The sequence below is a fragment of the Gavialis gangeticus genome, unplaced genomic scaffold (assembly GCF_001723915.1).
Source record: "Gavialis gangeticus isolate Ggan-Ray unplaced genomic scaffold, GavGan_comp1, whole genome shotgun sequence".
In the NCBI taxonomy this organism is placed as follows: Eukaryota; Metazoa; Chordata; order Crocodylia; family Gavialidae; genus Gavialis; species Gavialis gangeticus.
The window spans coordinates 29,199,551-29,217,896 of record NW_017729001.1 but is presented as its reverse complement, the minus strand read 5'-3'; the positions used below and the strand labels follow the sequence as shown (position 1 = coordinate 29,217,896).

The window sequence follows — 18,346 nt, the reverse complement described above, 5'->3', positions numbered from 1 at the left end:
ACTGGGGAGTCCTGGCTCCTTTGCTTTACGTGCTGCGCCTGCTCTAATGAGACAAAGGACCTACAGGGTGCCAGTGACAACCTCTTTTGGTAGACCCTGGAGATCCTGCCTTCCTCAGCTCAGCAAGCAGAAAGGGGCTGCTCTGCTGTGGGAAGGGCTGGAAAACTCCACCTCCTCCCCCCGAGTGTCACCCTAGCAGGGAGACTTTGACCCTGACTCCCTGCCACCAAAAGCAGCAAATGCTAGACTCAGATCTTTGCCCCGGTGGCAAATGAACCTCGGACTGTCCACTGCGCCCTCCGCTGCGAACAGCGTGCAGGGAGAACGTGTGCCGCGGAGACCCCAGAAGCTCCTGGGGACCCGTCTCTCCCCGCAGGTGAGGTCTTGGGTTATTCATCGACCAGCAAGGGAGCGGTGGAAGAGGAGATCAGCAGTGACAGTCACATCCTAGCCTCTGCTGCTGAGTCCAGAAGAGCAAAGCAGGCCTTTTCTGAGGCTAAGTCCTCCCAGGCCCAGATGCAAAGCAGATGGGAGGGAGCAGGGCTGAGCAAGGGGTCTGTCCTTCACAGAGTCCCTGGGAAGGTGGGCTAATGAGTTACCATCATGGACAGGCTTCCAGAGGTGCCCTAGAGAGCCGCTCTCCTGCCCTGGACAGGACACCTCCCCGCTCTGCTGCTTCTCTTCCTCAGGACATCAGTGGGCTTGCTTCCTCGCAGCTCATCCCTCCAGCCAAGTCATGCATGAGCTGTTTCTGGGGCACTAGAGCTGCAGCCCAAGCCACGTGCAACAGCATGGGGCTGGTGTGAGCTGGGGGGCATCAGCCCTGCCATGGGGGTTCCCGCGGGGCCTGGAGCAGGTGCGTCGGTGGCGTGGCATGGGGGTGCCCGCACGGCAAGGACAACAGAGCAGTTCTTCCCTTTGTTGTTTCTGCTATCTGTCATGCTGGACACAGGCTTGGCATTCCCAAGGTTGCGGTTGCTGTTGCTCCGCAGAAGGATCCCCTGAGTCCGAAGCCTGGCTGTCCAGGGCGCCACGGCAGCCGGCACGTGGGAGCAGAGTCTGGAGACTCAAGCGAGCTCGGTTGTCGGCCGCCGGCCCGAGGGGCTGGGGGCCGCAGGGTGTGGAAGGCGAGCTGCAGCCCGGGAGTGGGATGAGGCGAGCGTGACTTGCTGGCTCGGAAAGCCCGGGCTCTTCCCCTGCGGGGAGGGAGTCACATGCATGCCCAGAGCCCTGTGCTCGTGGCCAGAGGCCCAAGCTGGCTCGGCACCTGGCACTGGCATAGCGCTCTCAGCATTGGTATGCAAGCGAGGTCCCTGCCGGCCTGCGCCGCCTCGGGAACGCAGAGCCCCGCACAGCTGCAAGTCACGGCGGAGCAGCATGGAAGGTATGTGACTACCCGGGCTGTCACCGCTCTCCCGTCGGGGTAGCAGCCTCCGTAGCAGTGAGGGAAGCAGGATACGCCCCTCACAACACAAAGCCCAGCGATTCAAACCGTCCCTTGAGCACTTGCCTTCTCACTGGTGTCCCAGAGGTCGGTCAGCAGGGGTTTTACGTTCAGGATAAGCAGATCTAGAACAGCTGCACCGCTTCCCCCGCTGTCACTCAGTCCTGCGGCCGTTGCAGACCGAGGCCCACCGAGTAGCCAGCAAACCCATGCCCTCTCTGGGGGGCTCCTGGCACATTCAGGCACCTCGGACCAGCCAGTTTATTTCCTCCTTGGTAGCGCCGGGTTGTTGCTTCCTTTGGTCCAGGCCCTGCAGGAGGGGTCTCACTCGCAGCCATGCGGGTGGCTGTGATCGGAGCGGGGGTGATCGGGCTCTCCACGGCCTTGTGCATCCATGACCAGTATCACGCCATCGTCCCAGCCCTGGAGATTGAGGTCTATGCCGACCGATACACGCCGCACACCACCAGCGACGGTGCCGCTGGGCTGTGGCAGCCCTACCTGGATGACAAGGGAAACATTCAGGAAACGTAAGGGGAAGTGGCAGCTCTCGGGCAGGGGGGATACGGTTCTACTGGGGAGCACGAAGGCGCGGGTGATACTAATCCTTGTGTTTAGTGGCCGCGGGGACAGCTATTAGACTATGGTGACACCCCGCTCTAGCATCAGCTCTACCTCCCCCCTGGGGCCGGCACCGTCCACAGTCCCATTTGCCCCTTGGCAGTGCAGGGCACACAGGCTCCAGCACCAGCTGGTGCTTGAAAAGGAGCCTTTGGTGCAGTCACTCTTCCATCTGCCATCCCTTTGCTCAGTGGGACGGAAAGAGGATGGTCCCAAGGCGATGAGACCAGCCTCCAGAGACTTTCCAAGGCTTCATTTCACTCCGGTTTTAGCCCCCCGGGTAGCAGCATCAGTACAAGCCCCTCCTGTGCGTGAGCCCAGGTGCGTCACCCACCATCGCAGCCCCGTGGGAAATTTGCATGGAGGGGACGAGGATAGAAATGTGCCCTCCTGTCGGTGCAAGATCCGGAGTGTTTCTACAGAGGGGCTTCCTCACAGGAAGGCCTCTACAGTGTGCTTGATTTGCCTTTGTTGTTAGAAACAGTTCTCTGGGGCTTTGCCTCAGCAAACCTTAGGGGATACCGTCCCCACTCCCCGGCACTCAGACTCACCCTCCCCAGCCTTGCCTTGCCTGGGTGCCACGGCTTCAGCTCCCCAGCCTGCACCGTTGCTGTTCAGGACCCAGCTGAGAACACCTCCTCGCCCCCTTGGCCTGGGTCCTTTGCTAAAATGGCAGCAGAGACGTGCACCACTCGGGAGCTGTGCAATTGCACAAGACCTGCTGCTAAACCGATGCAAGTTGCTTTCAGCTCCTGGGAGTCTACTGGGTGCCAGGGCTCATAGGAGCAGGGGCAGGGTGAGTTCTGTTATTCAGATGCCTTCAGGAAACCTGTGTGCTCCTCCCTCTTTATTTTAGGCTCTGGAACAAAGAGACATTTGACTACCTGCTCAGACACCTTCGCTCCCCAGAAGCAGAGGAGATGGGTCTCTTCCCCATGTCCGGCTACAACCTCTTCACACAGCCAGTCCCGGTAGGAAGCCAGCTGCAGGGTGGGGTGGAAGGCACCAGAGGGTCTGAGGCTTGTGTCTCAAGTGGGCTAACACGCCTCTCACACGAAGAAATGTTTGCCGAACCATGGGAACGTCACCCTGCTCCCAGCTCCCCTGGAAATCATGTGCTCGGGTTTCCCAGTGATATGCAAATGTAGGCAGAGGGCTGGACCCTCAGAGGATGTAATCTGGCATGGCTCCATTGATCCAGTGGAGCGAAGGCATTTCAGACCCACTGGAGGTCTGGCCGTGGCTGTCCCTGGAACGAGCCCGTGCAGCAGAGCGGCCCAAGCATTCTTCTCCCATGTGCTCTTTCCCATGCTCAGCTGCTTGGACTCTGTGAGCATATTTCAATGATTAAATCATGGTAACGAGCCTGCAAAGTTTCTCCCTCTGTAGGACCCATCTTGGAAAAACATTGTCCTGGGGTTTAGGAAGCTGACACCGAAAGAGCTTGAACTCTTCCCTGGCTACAGGTATTTCACCGTCCGCATTACTTTAGAATTAGCGGCAGGTTTTGAGAGCTTTGCCACTGAACAGAGATCTCTAGCAGGGGCCCCACAGAGTCCTGTTCACATTGCCCCAGCACAAGGTCCATCCTGCTACAGGTGGATACAGCATCGGATGTACGACGCGGGGCATAGGGGTGTACTGCACTGACAGAGTGCTTCTAGGGAGACACCAGCCTTTCTTTGCACCCGAGTCTGTGAGGTACTCCAGCCTGAACAGGCACGCATGAATGTAGTACTGGAAGGGGGCTTCTGGGCCACCAAGTCCAGTTTCCAGTTCCTTGTGTGTTAGTGATAGTAGGGGACCTTTCCCAGGAAGCAGGACAAAAACTGGGAGAAACAGGGAAATGGAGGGAATGGGGTCCTCCCATATCACTTACCCAGCTCATGCTACTGCACAGAGAAAGTGTTTCGTGATTGCTAACTTTAATCAAGCCACGAACGCTACCCAACTTAGCACACTCATACAGGAGCCATCAGCTTCCGAAAGGCTGGTGCACATGCATCGTTCTTCCTTTTCTTCTTTGATTGCAGCTACGGTTGGTTCAATACAGCACTGATGCTCGAGGGCAAGAGCTATTTGCCTTGGTTGACCAAGAGGTGAGCACTCCCCTAATTTTCTTTCTCTTGTTCTGCTGTCCTGAACATGAATCTGTAGATTGAAGGGTGAACACAGACCCACTTTCCTCTCCTCCCTTTGCCCATCAGCTTCATGATAGTGGGCAACTGAGGATATCCCATTGCCACGCCTGCCAAAGAAAACCACCCAGCACAGGTCACTGCTGGAGACTTTCCCCAAGTGCTGCTGTGTATAGTGTTACCAGCCAGGCAGAAATCTTTGACCGGGTGTTATTTTTTGCCTTTGCTGTTTCTTGTTGGTAACGAGTGACCTTTCTTCCTGTAGGCTCCAGCGGCGAGGAGTCAAGTTCTTTCAGAGGAAGATCAGATCCTTCGGGGAGGTGAGCTGGGAAGTCCCATTTCACAACCTCAGCCCCGGACAGGCGGGGAGGCTGGCCCCTCGGAAATCAGCCTTGGGGACTGCTGAATCAGGAAGAGGATTCGGCAGCCTTCCCCTTGCGTGGGGGGCTGTGCACAGTCCCCACTGGATTTTGAATAGCATTCATAATTCCTGCACCTGTTTGCTGAAGCAAAGTCTCCAGCTGGCACATCATCTGCCAGGGTCTCCCACAGCATGTTGGGAGGTTGCTGTCACTAGCACGCAGGACTCACGGGGTGGGGGAGTCACAGCCTCGAGCGCTGGTAGTCCCCACTCTCTGCATCCTACATCCCTATTACAAGGATGTACTGATACCCGAGCCCAGCAGGCTGGCACCCATTCTGGCATCTCCGTCAGAGGAGGTAAAGTCTTTCAAACATGGGGTTTCCACTGGAGTTTGCCTTGAGGGGCCAACTCTGCCCTTCTGCCTCTTACCCTCCAGCACATTCACTCCTGACAAGGGCTGCTCCGTGGCATGGCTCAGCTTTGAGGCCTGGAATAGGAGCCCTGAAGGAACGAGGCACAAGCGCGCTCCACCCGGGGTGGGAACCGGGACACTTAGCGGATCGAGCTTTTCCCCAGCAGGATGACGCATGTGCAGTTCATTGCTCTGCCTCTCTCTCGGTAGCTTCTTGCAGAGGGTGTGGACATCATAATCAACTGCACAGGGGTACGCGCAGGGGAACTACAACCGGACCCGGAGCTACAGCCAGGGCGCGGCCAAATCATGAAGGTGAGGGCAGGGAATGTAGGAGCACGTGTGGGCTGGTGGCTAACTCTGGGGCTAGCCTGGACTATGTGAGGCTATCCAGAGAACCAACCTGAGCAGGGCCCCAAGCCCACTCGAAGCGGTCCTTCTTGTCTGTAAAAGATGTGGGGAGGGCTCAGCTATTAGTATATGCATAAAAATGCCACGAGATCCTCAGGAATATTAGTGGGAAGCCCCTTTGCCTCTCCCTCTGCTTATCTACCCCTGTCCATCTTGGGTACATGAAGGATAAGCATAACAAAAGGAACTGTGTGGCTGGCAGGCCCCCTGCTATGGGTTTCCCTTGGCTCCTGAACAGTGCTTTTTGCTTGCCTCTGGGCTGGAGTTGGTGTTTCTCAGCCAGTTCCCCTGGCTATAGAGGTCCCAACCTGTTCTGTCCCATGCAGGGTGGATCTGAATGATGCTGTCTTCTTGATCTCCTAGGTCCTGGCCCCCTGGGTGAAGCATTTCATCATAACTCACGACACTGAATCTGGGATCTATAACTCCCCGTACGTTATACCTGGGTATGTAACAGCAAAGCTTCCTCTGATTCAGCATGTCAGAAGGGAGCAGAGGGCACGCACAGGAACAAGATGACCCCCACCTCTTGTCTACACAGAGTCAGCGCTGTGCCTGCACATTTGCACTGCAACTCCCGAAGACTGGGGAGGTCCAGGGTGAGCTCTCAGGCTGCAAGGGAGTCCTGTCCCACCAGTTTCCATCCCAGCAGCACTGCAAATCCCTGGGAACAGGGACCCATCCTGCCAACCATGCAGCTTGTTTGAGCAGAACTCCAGGGAAAGGTGCTGAGCTCCCGCAGTGGCCATGGGAGCCAAGGCAAACTGTGTGAAAGCTCTTCTTGCTGCTCATTCAGGGGCTGTCACTACTTAATACAAAGGGACAAGTGTTCTGTGGAAGGACTAATCACACCCCAGACGTGCCCGTGGCCAAAATCCCATTGCTTCCTGTGGGACCAGGATGGGCCCCTTTGCATGTCAGCATGTTGACTTCCCCTTGCAGCAGTTTCATTAACCTCACTGCAAACAGGTGGTGGGGTGGTGGTTGTGCCTTTGCTCGGACATGCTACATCTTCTGAGTCTCTGCTACTGACAGCCACTTTGTGCAGCCCGCACACCAATGGGATCCAGGAATGGGTCCCTGCGTCAAACCCTTATTGCACTCAGGCAAGGAGTCATCCATCTCCTTGCATCTTGCAGCTCCTGGAAAGGTCTACCACCAAGGGACCTTTCACATGCCTGAGGTGTGGAAGTCAGGGGCTTTCCTGCTTCAGCCCCCTCACTGCTTGCCTTAACCCTGTGCTTTCCCGCACCTCTCAAGCAGAGTGCTCCTGGGGGGGTCTGGAAGCTAGTCAAGAGGCCAGCACGTCTGCACGCACAGAGCACGAAATCTGTGCTATGTGCACAGTCTGCGCTTCTGCTGGAGATGAGGGATGCAGTGCGGTTTTGGCCCAAAGGAGTTTTCTTAGCTGTAACCCGACTGTTACATTCCTGGCACTTCCTATCACACTAATATTTCAGGATTGGCCATTAAGCCCCTGCGTAAATATGAACTTTGAACGCTTATAGCTCCCCAGTAAAGGATTCCAAGTGTTTTCATATCACGATCCCAGCTGCATACACAGTTCCTTCCAGCCTGTTTATTTTAGCTCAAGCTAGTTGAGCTGGCCTACAAGGCAGATTCCCAAAGGAAACAGCACATTCCAGGGTTTAAATGTGAAGAATCCCTGCTTCAAGCACAGCTCGGCCTGGCAGGGGGCAGCCGGGGAGAACACACATTGCAAGTTCCTGAGATACTTTACATCCATTTCCAAGCATGCCTGAGTGCCAGAGGGCACTGTCAAGCTCTCCCTTCCAGATGCTCCCCAGGTCCCTGTGCCAAGCACACATTTCTAAGCTCCCCCTGAGGCCCCCAGCTCCAGGTTTCCAGGCCACCTCTCGCGATGCAGATTCTTGTTCTAGCATGCAGTGTGGACAGCACAGGTCCACGGTCCTACCGTCCAGGGCTTGCAGCTAGAGCCAGTTCTTCACATGCCTCAGTCACGTCAGCATGTGGAGCCCCAGCGATGGGGGCGTTCTAGGCTGCAGCGTAGTGCTTCATGGCGCATGCTCATTGAAGCAAGCAGAGCCAGGCTTGGCCAGAGGAAATTCTAAACCAGCGTGCCCCAAATTCAACAATACACGAGAGACAGAACTAGGGAGATGAGAAGCCCCTGCCTGCCCTTCACTGCCTCGGGCTCTTGACCATGCCTGAGCATGCTGAAGAAGTGGGTCAGCGTCTTTGCAGGGCTCCAAGTCCCCTCTGCTGGGCAGTACTTCTCCACTGACCTGCCTTTCCCTCTGAATTATGAAACCTCTGGCATCTGCAGTCCATTTCCTTCCATCTCTGTGAGTCCCAGTGAGTTTCCAAAGACTCATATGGATTTTCTGCTCTATTCCCTCAAGCCCCGCTCCTCTGAGAATTACCCTGGTTTTACCCGGGATGCAGCTACTCCTTTGTCCTGCCCAAGATCAAGATCTGTTCAGGTGCTTATTGGCTTTAGGTACTGACTTGTATATGGACAGACATGCAGGCATTGCTGTCTGCCTCCTTAACATAAGCATGGGGCAGGCACTTAGTGAAAATAAGCAGAAAGACTGAAACCTGAAGCAGGTTTCCATGTCTGACCAGAACTCATGAGCTGTAGACAGATTCTCCCATTAATGTGCAACTCCAAGAGTCGGGACAGGGTCCCAGTGAGGGCACGGTAAACCCTTTCCCCATGTCCTCTCTGCAGGAGTAAGCTGGTGACCCTGGGAGGGATACTTCAGCTGGGAAACTGGAACGAAGAAAACAGCCCCCGGGATCACAAAACCATCTGGGAAAGGTGCTGCCAGCTGCTCCCGAGTCTCCAGGTATGTTAGACCATCAGACATTGCTGTAATGCCTGTAGCTAAAGAGCCCCAACTTGCTGTGACATGCATACAACCTACAAGAGAGAACTCCATCCTACCAGCGAGGGCAAATGCATTAGCTGAGAGTAGCTAGGTCAAATGAATGATGATCTCAGTAACACAAGTCTCCAGCAAACTGGAAGGACTGGAGGGATCCATTTAAACCGATCTGTGTATACAGCAACGTTGATCTGTCTTCGAGGCTTGTCAGCAACGCTAAACACTGCAGCAGCAGAGTGGCAGACTGTCATTTCCACCCCAGATGCAAGGTAGCTCTGTGAGAACGTGACTCAGGGTATAGTGGCATATCATAGTACATCACATGTCCACAGCATCTGCCTTCACAAAGATCCCGAGCACATTACAAACGGGGCACGTGTAGAGTGCAAGGACCACGCTTGTTCTAACATGAAGACAGGTAAATTGTTCCAGCCCCACCTTGGCCATTAGCGGGGCTGCTTCAAGCAAAGGCTCACGCCAATGCTGTCATGTTATAACGGAGCAACATGGAAAACTGCTCCGAGCCCTGGCTGGCTCACAGAACTGATCAGAGCCTTTTGCCTCTGAAATTTGCTCTCCTGTGGCTCGTGATCAGAATCACTCTGGTCTCTAAACAACCTGAATTAACTGGATGGTGGTTCTCAGTTCTGGTCCCAGCAAACAAGAATCCACATCATAAAAATCCTCCTCTCGACTAGTTATTCAAGGTAGCTATATGACTAATACTGAGCAGCTAGAAAGAAACCAGTGGGATGGTGCATTGTTGCAGAAACATTCTTGTTCTTAGAAAGCCAAGGCTGTGGATGAGTGGAGCGGCTTGCGACCAGTGCGCCACAGAGTTCGCCTGGAGAGGGAGACCATTCATCACGGACTTTCAAAATCCGAGGTATGTGTCTCACTGTCCAGAAATCCACTGACATCCCGAGTGGGCAGCATAATGGTCCTTGTGTCATATCAAGGATGCAGCTTTACTCAGCTGAACGAGCATACATGGCAAAACTAAGTTTTTACCTTATGTTTTGATGCTAGCAATGAAAGATCAATGTTTTGCTAATGCTGCAGTTTTTCTCCTGGAGATGAGCTCCCCCTTGCAACACAGGACAGCAGTCGCGTTTCTGTGCCGAGTTTGTTCCATCAAGGTTTTATGTGGTTTCGTTTTCCAAAACCAGAACCCCAGCTCTGTGGTGGTTTTGGCTGTGACTTTGTATCTCGCTGGACGAAAATCTGACCCTAAATCAACTGCTCATTATCACAAGGATCATTGTCCATATTAACATGTTACAATGACCAGGTGTCCCCAAGATTTGTTCCAGTGATTTCCAGTTTAAAAAACTCTTAGGGCTGAAAGGCTGTCTGGAGGTCAAGAGGGAGCGTTCCCATCCAAACCATCCCAAACAAATGTCTCTCCAACCTGCTTTTAGTAGCAAGTTCACCAAATAATCTGATGCTGAAATCATAAAAATTAGTTACTTTGCACCTTGAAAAATCAAGTCCCACCCTACCCAGTGTGGAGATAGGGGGTCTAGCTTGTTTCTCAAAATTCACAGGGTAACATCTTGTGGAGCTGCCTTGCGTGTTCATCTCTGGTGATTGAAGAGACCGATGCAACCCACATTTAAATGCACCATCTGCTCTGAGGACCCTCTGCACAGCCCCCTTTCGTTAATATTCTCGTCAATCCTTAATGATTTCATTTTCATCAGTAGGCCTGCCCTGGGACTCCATGATTGGATTGCATGCATGTGTCTGTGGAAAACCCAGCAGAAGAGATTAAAGCACTAATAGGGACGGTGGCTAGGAAATATAATTAAATTGGATGAAAATACATTCAGTTTTTAGCTGGAGATTATTCCGAGCCTGGATTCTTGGAAAGAGACCAGCATATAAAGCAAGACCCATAGCAGGGCACACAGCAACACTGTCTGAGAATTAATTTATAGATTGCTATGTTCTTTTATCATCCCATCATCTCTATGCTGCCTTGGCAGAAAAGAGGTGTAGCTATTGATCACAACCATGAGTCATTCTCCTGCTGAAACAAAGTGATTTACCTTGGCAGGAACAAATAATAAGCGGGGTATAACATTTTGTACTTTGGGGAACGTGATTGTGCCCTGTGCTGCTGCCGCTGCTCTTGTATACGGCAAAGAGCAGCGCAGCAAAAGGCATGATCCAAAGCCTCTGGAAATCTGTCTTGCTTCCTGTTGGTAGGCTTTAGATCAGGCTACTATGGTCTTCGGCCATGGCTATGGTCCCTTCAATAAAGCAGAAAACAGAGCTCTGCATTGTGAGCCACTGGCCAGCCGTTTCCTTGCCCAATGTGAAAAGCTGCCCTGATACCTAGGGAGGGAAGGACCTTGAAATGAGGGAATGAACTCCACATCTCAGATGTGAGGTGGGGTTTGGGGTGGCAGAGGGGTGAGGCTGTGAAGCTCTGTGGCAGGGCCCTGGGGTGCCTCTGAGCTGTGGTGTCTGCAAGGTATCTCTGGAGATTAAAAGGTGAAGGCAGCCGTAAGTGGCGTTATTTTATGTAAGCTAGTGGCAGGGACTAACAAGCTGTCCCCGTGTTAGAGGACTGAGTCATGGGCAGTCTGGCATGGGAATCAAGGTCTTTAAGGGAGGGATGAGAGACAAAGTCCCTGTAGCTAATGGCCTGTGAAAAGGGGGTGCAACTCTACTGGCAGGAAACCCCCTTCTGCTGTTGGATGCCAGGTCTCCACTAAAGGGCTCTGCCAGCACAGCTATAGAAGCAGCACCTCCACAATGGAGACAACCCTTGTGCCTTGGTGACTTTTCCTCATCCTGTTTCCTTGTTTTGCAGGTGATACACAACTATGGCCACGGGGGTTTCGGACTCACCATTCACTGGGGCTGCGCCATGGCCGCGGCAAGGCTCTTCGGAAGTATTCTTCAGGAGAAGAAGCAGGCCAGACCACCACAGTCCCACCTGTGATTTCACAGCAGCATCCTGGCCCGACTTGGGCGACCATTCAAAAGCCAGTAGCTTAGAAGACCCAGGGCACAGACAAAAAACCCCAGCACAGCAATATGTACATGCTTGCTCTTCAACACTCCCCACCACACCACCACTGGTCTGTACTGTATTATTTTCAGACTATGCCAACTCCCTTCCTATCACTGCTGTTTGCCAAACATTGAAATTCAGCCTTCCTCTGTTCTCCATAAATGACGTAACAGATGTATTAAAAGAAAGCTGAAGACAGTCCTTTGGCAAAGCACATGTCTGGATGCCCCAACTGTGATGTCTAACGCTCTCTAAAAGCATTAACATTGTCTGGCAACTAATTCTAGCCCATCTAAAGCCACATACCTTTGTGTAAGCTACTGCACTACACCACAGAGGCACTTGGGGCACTTCTATCCGCTACTGTGTTGAGGTTCCAAAAACAGGATGTCTTCGGCTCCAGGAGTAGGAGACTCTCCATTTGCAGCTAACAATATAAGGCTTCTGACACACAGCAGTTGTTCTGTTTCCACCTGACAGAGGAATTCATGTCTACATTAAAAATTTCACTGCAGAAATTATGCATGCTTGAGACACAAGGGTAGCATTAAAAAAAAAAAAAAAAAACCAACAACCCATGAGACCCCTTTTTTTTTGTCCTTTGCCTATAAAAAAGGATTCCCACTCTGGCTTTCAGCAAGCCTGTCACTGCACTCACGATTACATGGGGAAGAGCCAGTTACCCTGTGTTGTTGGAGAGGACAAACATGCCCCTAAATGGGCTGTTGGAAAACACCAACAGAGCTGATTAGATGTGTAATTTTATTTGTCGTCTCATCCTTCTTATTTTCTTAAAGCCAGATTTTAATGCACCTGAATCCTAAAGGCCAGATTCAAATGTGCTGGTGCACAATCCTCTCATTAATAATGGCATGGATGAGGTCTGAAATGCCAGTTCAAGTAAAACAGACCTGTAGCTCTTCTTTTCATGTCTCGCTGGTATTTCAGCCCTGTGGGATTTTAACTAACCTCCAGGAAGAACTGCCCCCGCCCCCCCCCACAAACTAACCTCCAGGAAGAACTGCCCCCCCGCTAGCGTCTGCATATGCAAACTGTTCTGAAATCTGCATCACATGAAATGAGCTACTTGCCTACAGGCTGCTGCTAGCAGGCAGAGGAGCATTAACATCTCACAACCCCACATGGCAGTCAGGAGTGTCCTGTAATTGAGTTGACCTGTTCCCATTATGTAAGATGATGCAGTTTTGCTTATGCAAAACGGGGCTGAATGAATGTGGGGGCTCAGATCCCCGTAATGTCAGGGCTGAGACACAAAGGCAAGGGAGAGTGGGTTGGAGGCCTCCACTACCTCTGCTCATGTAGTAGCGGCAGTTCTATAGATCAGTGGTCTCCAAACTTTTTTGATTGCGCACCCCTATCAGTAAAAAATTTTTGATCGTGCACCCCCAATATATGTATATTTATTTATTTATAAATTATATACATGTACTACTCAGTGTAACACTGTACAAAGTTTGGAGACCACTGTACACTGTACTACTGTACCTCTGTGTTGTGAAACTCCCACTCTTCCCTCAGGATACCTCGTGTACCATACGTGACACGTGACCGTCTGACATACGGACCGAGTGAGGGCACCAGTGTCAATCCGTGTATTAAATATTAGTAAAGCTTAATTTCTTTCTTATTTTTTTAGATAAAAAAATAAATATAAATAGAAGTTCTAATATTTTCTTCCCGCACCCCAATGGATCGTCTTGCGCACCCCACTTCGGAGATCACTGCTCTAGATAAACACAGATCCCACCTCCAGCAGCTGGTAAACCAGCCCTCATTTCTCACCACCCACCACTGCATAATGTCACAGAACCAAATTGGAAATAGATCCGTTGGCGATAAAACCATTGTCTGAATGCGACTGTCCTGCGACCTCTGAAATGGCCCGAGATTCCAGAAAGCTCAGAGAAATCCCTGAAAACTTCAATCCTCCCCTAAACGCTACCATCATGACCCAGTCTGCCGTGACTATTACATTACTTCTGCCCCAGGAGGCAAGAGCCCACTTCCCCCTAGACTATGGATTGGACTGCAGCCGAACAAGAAATGACACAGGTAAACTGCTCCACGTGGACTTGAGAACAGGCAGCCTTATGTTACAAAGTACTTGCAAGACATTTATCATTTCGACCCAGATGAAAGACAATTATGCATGTGAATTACTACGCAACAAAATGAAAGTATCTGTTGATGGTTAATAGGATACCGACAAGCCAAATCTGGCTGAAAATTTGTTTTACAAATTACAAATTTACAAGGCAAGCAAGACCTGGAGCCAATACATGATTCCATTAAAAAACAATCAGTGGAAACAGTTTAACAACTAAATTGTTCCTTGTAATGTCTGTAATCTGTACATTGCTGCACTGAAGAGGTGACAGAGGAACTAGCTAGAAAATTATTAGAGACCAAATTAATGGAGACTATTTTTACCATCCAAGCTAAGTGAAAAGCAGACCCAGATCTTAAATAGTGAAAAACAAATATTTTATACATCCTTTAGTTTTAATAATCTGATGGGCTATTTCTCTGGAAGATAAGGAAGCTCGCCTGCTCTGGTTCTTGTAGGTGAAAAACATGTACTCAAATAGACGCCTGTGTTTTCAGAGTGCTGGACCCACCTGAAGTCTAGGAGCAGCGTATGCCCAGGAGAGCAGAGCACTGGGACAGTCTTGCTGGAACTACTGACCTTTCAGAACAAGTCCATGTGTTTTAAAGGTCTCCCATTGGCAAAACACAACATTACTGTAAAAACTATTCATTTATTCAACATAAAATATCTAGTGTGGAATCAAACTATCCAATGTTGCGTCATTAACATACGAACAAAAGAAAATAAAAGAGTATTGTACAACAAGCTCGATATACACAAAGATTTTTTTTTAAACATGAAAACGTATCCAGCTGAGAAACTGTACATTCAAACACAAGGAAACATTCAGTGTTCTTTCGGCAAGCAGGTAGGAATACAAAATCATTCATCAAAGCACATTGGGAGAATCAATTTTCCCCATGACAAGTCTGCACATTACTTTATTGGACAGTTAACAAATTTCTGAACTCCACAATTCTGTTTGCTCCCAAGTTTCATTGAAAATTATCTTTTTTTTTCCTTCTTCAAATGAACAAGCTACATTAACACCTTTCATCAGTGAAAAATACAGAATGGCATGTAAAACAGAATCTTTGGAAGCTTATTATATACATCCATGATGTTGCCACATTAGCAAAATATGATTTATGACTATTTATAGGCTATAGTGCATCAACCCAGACATTCACCAGTTTTCTCAGTGATCGGGCTAGAACAGGGGTGGGCAAAATGCAGCCCACGGGCCAGATGTGGCCTGCCAGGCCATTCTATCCGGCCTGTGGGGCCCCTAAAAAAGTTAGAAAATTAATATTTATCTGCCCCCGGCTACCTGTCATGTGGCCCTCAATGGCTTGACAAAGCTCAGTAAATGGCCCTCCGCCCAAAATAATTGCCCACCCCTGAGCTAGAATGTCACAATGTTCAGGGACTCGCACTATTCATCTGAAACTTTCAACTCTGCTTCTAAAGGGCCCAATTTTGCTCCCAGTCAAGTCAACAGCAAACTCCTACTGACTTGAAGAAGGCAAAAATCAGCTCTTAAGGGCTCAGTTCTGTCCTTCTCTACTCAGAGTCTGATCCAAAGCCCATTAAGGGCAATGGAATAACTCCACTGACTTCAGCAAGCTTTGGCTTGGGCCACTGAGCTGAAGACCCAGACTAGGTAGTTGGTTCAGCAGGACTGATTCTGACATTCCTATAACTACATATATTTTTCAGTGCTGCATTTATATAAAACGAAAAGCAAAAATGCCTTCACATTTTTCTGTAATACTGTAAATGTCACAGGTTAAAAAAGCTATCAGCCTCTCAACAGAATTAAGAGCCATTGCATTGCATATGTATGCATTTTAAAATGAAAGACTTCACTGGGAATGTACGTATACACAACTCTATTCCATATACATATGTATATAAACACTCCGCATAAAAGTTGCTGATGCCTTCTCTGAAGGCCTTTGCAATGCAACAGTTTTAAGCTGTCGAATGCTGACTCAAAGGCTGAAGGGCGTGCATACGAGTATCTGAAAGGCAGAAGCCAAATTTTCAGGAAAGGTGCTCAAAGACAATAGGCAGAGAGGCTCGACAATGAGGCTGTTAACATGGCAATTCCACAAAGCTGTAGGTTTCATGTTTCCACTGATATTCGCTGGCGCTAAGCTGAACTTTCAAAAAGAGCCTCAGACTAGTGCAGGTGCAATTCATTGCCAGCCCAAATAACTGGGCCTCAAGTCAGGTCTAATTCCAGGTGCCTCTACCATTCACAGCTTGCTTCTTCTCTCCCAAATGCCTCTTGTATGTTCAAGTGAGTGCTCAAAGAAAAGAAGCTGCTGTGCCATGCTGCAGGGTTGAGCCACTCCAATTTTGTGGTATGCGAGGGGGATTAATGCAACTACAGCAAGGAGAAGAGAAGGAGCTATTACCAAGGTGTACTAGCTACTGAAGAGTTCCAGCTGCTTACATTAGTGAAACTTCAGCATCTTGAGATTCAATACCAAGAGATCCCCAAAACCAAAGTCAAGTGTTAGTCCTAGAACAGACAACGTTCCCCTATGCCATCAACCACCTGTAACGTTTGATCCCTCTGTGAACCGAGTTACATTTTCATATTAATTTGAAGAAGTGAAAAGTTCACCTGCTTAAACCTACTATTTCTAGAGTCCTTCACTGCAATCACAACATTTGAATGGGAAATGAATGCACAGACCATTGCATTCCTTGCCAATCCTATGCTTCTCCAACACTGAATGCCAACAACTTCTTTGGCCTTTCTTAGCATTTTGGAGTTCCTCAGTTCCTATAAGGAATTTCCTATAGGGATCTTCCATGGAAGAGCACAAAGAGCCTGAAAATTCTTGGGGTGTTTCACTACACTATAGCCCCAGGTTTCCCTAAGTGAAAACTGAATGTGGTGTGTGTACACTTGTTTTGCACCTGCCAGTAAACCTGATGACCCACTCCCACCCCAGTGTTAAGAACTGTTGAGAAGAGCTGGGTCCTGAAAAGAGGTAAAATACACTGTGCAAAATCAGCTACACACACTACACATCTGTGGAACAACTGACCACATATATTACTTAAAATGTATTGCTTCCCATGGCCTAGAGAGGAGACATCGGTGTGTCTCTTATATTTAGTGGTGTGTTCTGTAGGGTGGACATCTGAAAACATACTGAGACACATGGAGGACAAATATTTGAGTTCTGGTACATGTTTTTTTGCTCCACATCCAACAAGCCTTGAGATCTGAAGCCCTGTTGAGTGACAGATTCTTTACAAACAGGCTATATATATATATATATAAGAAAAATCTCTCTCTCTCTCTCTCTATATATATATATATATGAAGTGAACTTGTCCTCACCTGAACTCTACCACTCCTTGCAGCAAGAGCAAGAACTGCATCGACATCCTGTCTGCACACCCGATCTGCATGTGCCGAGCCAATCCTCCGCCGATGACTGGTACAGCTCCTCCCAGGACTTCTATTTATTTAAGACGTGGTGCCAATGACATTCCTTCGTACCCCGGCATTACATTCCACGGACAATAGCAGCTATCCAAGAGTTCTGCCCAGCTGTCAGGAAACATGTTCCTGTGGGGAGATACTTGAAAGCAGCTCTATTCAACTGCCACAAACAGCTGTTCAGATTAAGACATTTGTATCACAGGTATTGGCTACACCAGTGCAAGAACATACTTAGGCAAATTGAGCAGAAACGTATCTGGACCCATGCAGTAAACCACAGCGTGCATCTCCACACACACACACACACACACACACACACACACACACAGACACTGGTAGGCTGAAGCAGTCTTCACCAATGCAATAGAGTGCTCAATGTTTCTGGCAATGGTAGAAGACTTAAATTCTGTTCCAAACCACAAGGATTGACATTTCTCTGTAACAGCCCATCTCCAAGTCAAACACCACTCGTCCCGACTCGAACGACTCTGCCTTGAGGAATGAAAACATTCAGGGAATACATTCCGAAACACCTCCCTCAGTGCCTGGTAATTTCCAAAGAACAAACTTCCAGGCAAGAGAGCTGGAAAGCATTGGTAGGTTTGCTGTTTATCACAACATTTTGTTGTTGCTGATAACTAAAAAAGTGCAAGGCAGGCATCTAATTTGAAAAACGTATTCTGTAGTGTATGGAACCCACCGTGTGCTATGCCAGGTACAGAACAAATATGAATCTTTTGCTTTTAAGCACCAAGATTACATTTTTTTAAAATTACAGCCGATACTGAATTGCATTCAGTGAGCTATTTGCTTGACACAGGACATTTTAAGCTTGGTAGCTGACCATGCAGACAAAACAGACTTAAAGAAATCCCTTCTCCTGAAACTTTAAATGACGACCAGATCAAATGCCTCTCATTACACAAGACCATTGGTATGAGTGTGAGCAGAGAGTAGTAAAGACACAATTTGCTTAGGTCCAAATCAAAAGTTCCTGCATTTTGACACATGACATTGGCAGTGACAGTACGGTCAGCTTGATACGCTTCGCTTCTCTTTTCAAACACAATTCTTCCATGTACCATCCTCCGTGCGGTCATTCTTGAGAGCTGGAATTTGACCTGGTCACTCCGGGGTTGTGCAACCCTCTCCCAACCATCTCTTGTCCCCATTCTCGGTGGCTAGATTCCTGCAGGCCACGGCCTTTGGTTTCAATGGGCAAAAAACAGGAAGCCAAAGCTGCCAGGAGGCAACACCCACTGTAAACCACCAGAGTTAAATAGACTGAAGACTCCAGCATGACCTAGGAGGAAAGCGAGTGAGACAATGTGAAAGACTGACCTGGGTCTACCCTAAAACTAACATGTTTTACTGCAGCCGTAACATTTTAATTCCTTTTGTGGAAAAAATTTGATTTTTGAAAACCATCATATTGAGTGCTTTTCTTGCTGTGTAGGTGATGCTTAGCCCTTCTATACA

General features: G+C 49.4%; 2 protein-coding genes and 1 long non-coding RNA gene across 3 annotated transcripts in view; 1 reads left to right on the top strand and 2 right to left on the bottom strand.

The window, feature by feature from the left end:
• The first annotated feature begins 243 nt into the window (after positions 1-243).
• On the top strand, positions 244-11,273 carry DAO (D-amino acid oxidase). Its single transcript, XM_019507197.1, has 11 exons — positions 244-376; positions 1,752-1,974; positions 2,922-3,036; positions 3,455-3,531; positions 4,099-4,164; positions 4,469-4,523; positions 5,190-5,294; positions 5,754-5,836; positions 8,107-8,224; positions 9,051-9,149; positions 11,085-11,273. The coding sequence occupies exons 2-11, from the start codon at positions 1,781-1,783 to the stop codon at positions 11,214-11,216; spliced, it is 1,044 nt and encodes a 347-aa protein (XP_019362742.1). The 5' UTR covers positions 244-376; positions 1,752-1,780; the 3' UTR covers positions 11,217-11,273.
• A 369-nt stretch (positions 11,274-11,642) lies between these two features.
• Positions 11,643-12,371, bottom strand: LOC109290542. Its single transcript, XR_002095612.1, has 2 exons — positions 12,298-12,371; positions 11,643-12,257 (listed from the first exon to the last, which is right to left on the bottom strand). It is a non-coding gene; the product is annotated as an uncharacterized LOC109290542 (long non-coding RNA).
• A 4,252-nt stretch (positions 12,372-16,623) lies between these two features.
• SVOP (SV2 related protein) overlaps positions 16,624-18,346 on the bottom strand; it is a 30,506-nt gene continuing 28,783 nt past the window's right edge. Inside the window, exon 16 of the mRNA XM_019507196.1 lies at positions 16,624-18,170. Within this exon, the coding sequence (XP_019362741.1) occupies positions 17,964-18,170 (207 nt within the window). The 3' untranslated portion in view covers positions 16,624-17,963. The remainder of the gene's footprint in view (positions 18,171-18,346) is intronic.

Excerpts from the sequence above, each read along its gene's own strand:
- DAO (XM_019507197.1), top strand. The coding sequence starts at position 1,781 with ATGCGGGTGGCTGTGATCGGAGCGGGGGTGATCGGGCTCTCCACGGCC. Across the intron at positions 3,532-4,098 it reads GAACTCTTCCCTGGCTACAG|CTACGGTTGGTTCAATACAG; the intron begins GTATTTCACCGT and ends CTTTGATTGCAG. Across the intron at positions 5,837-8,106 it reads TCCCCGTACGTTATACCTGG|GAGTAAGCTGGTGACCCTGG; the intron begins GTATGTAACAGC and ends TCCTCTCTGCAG.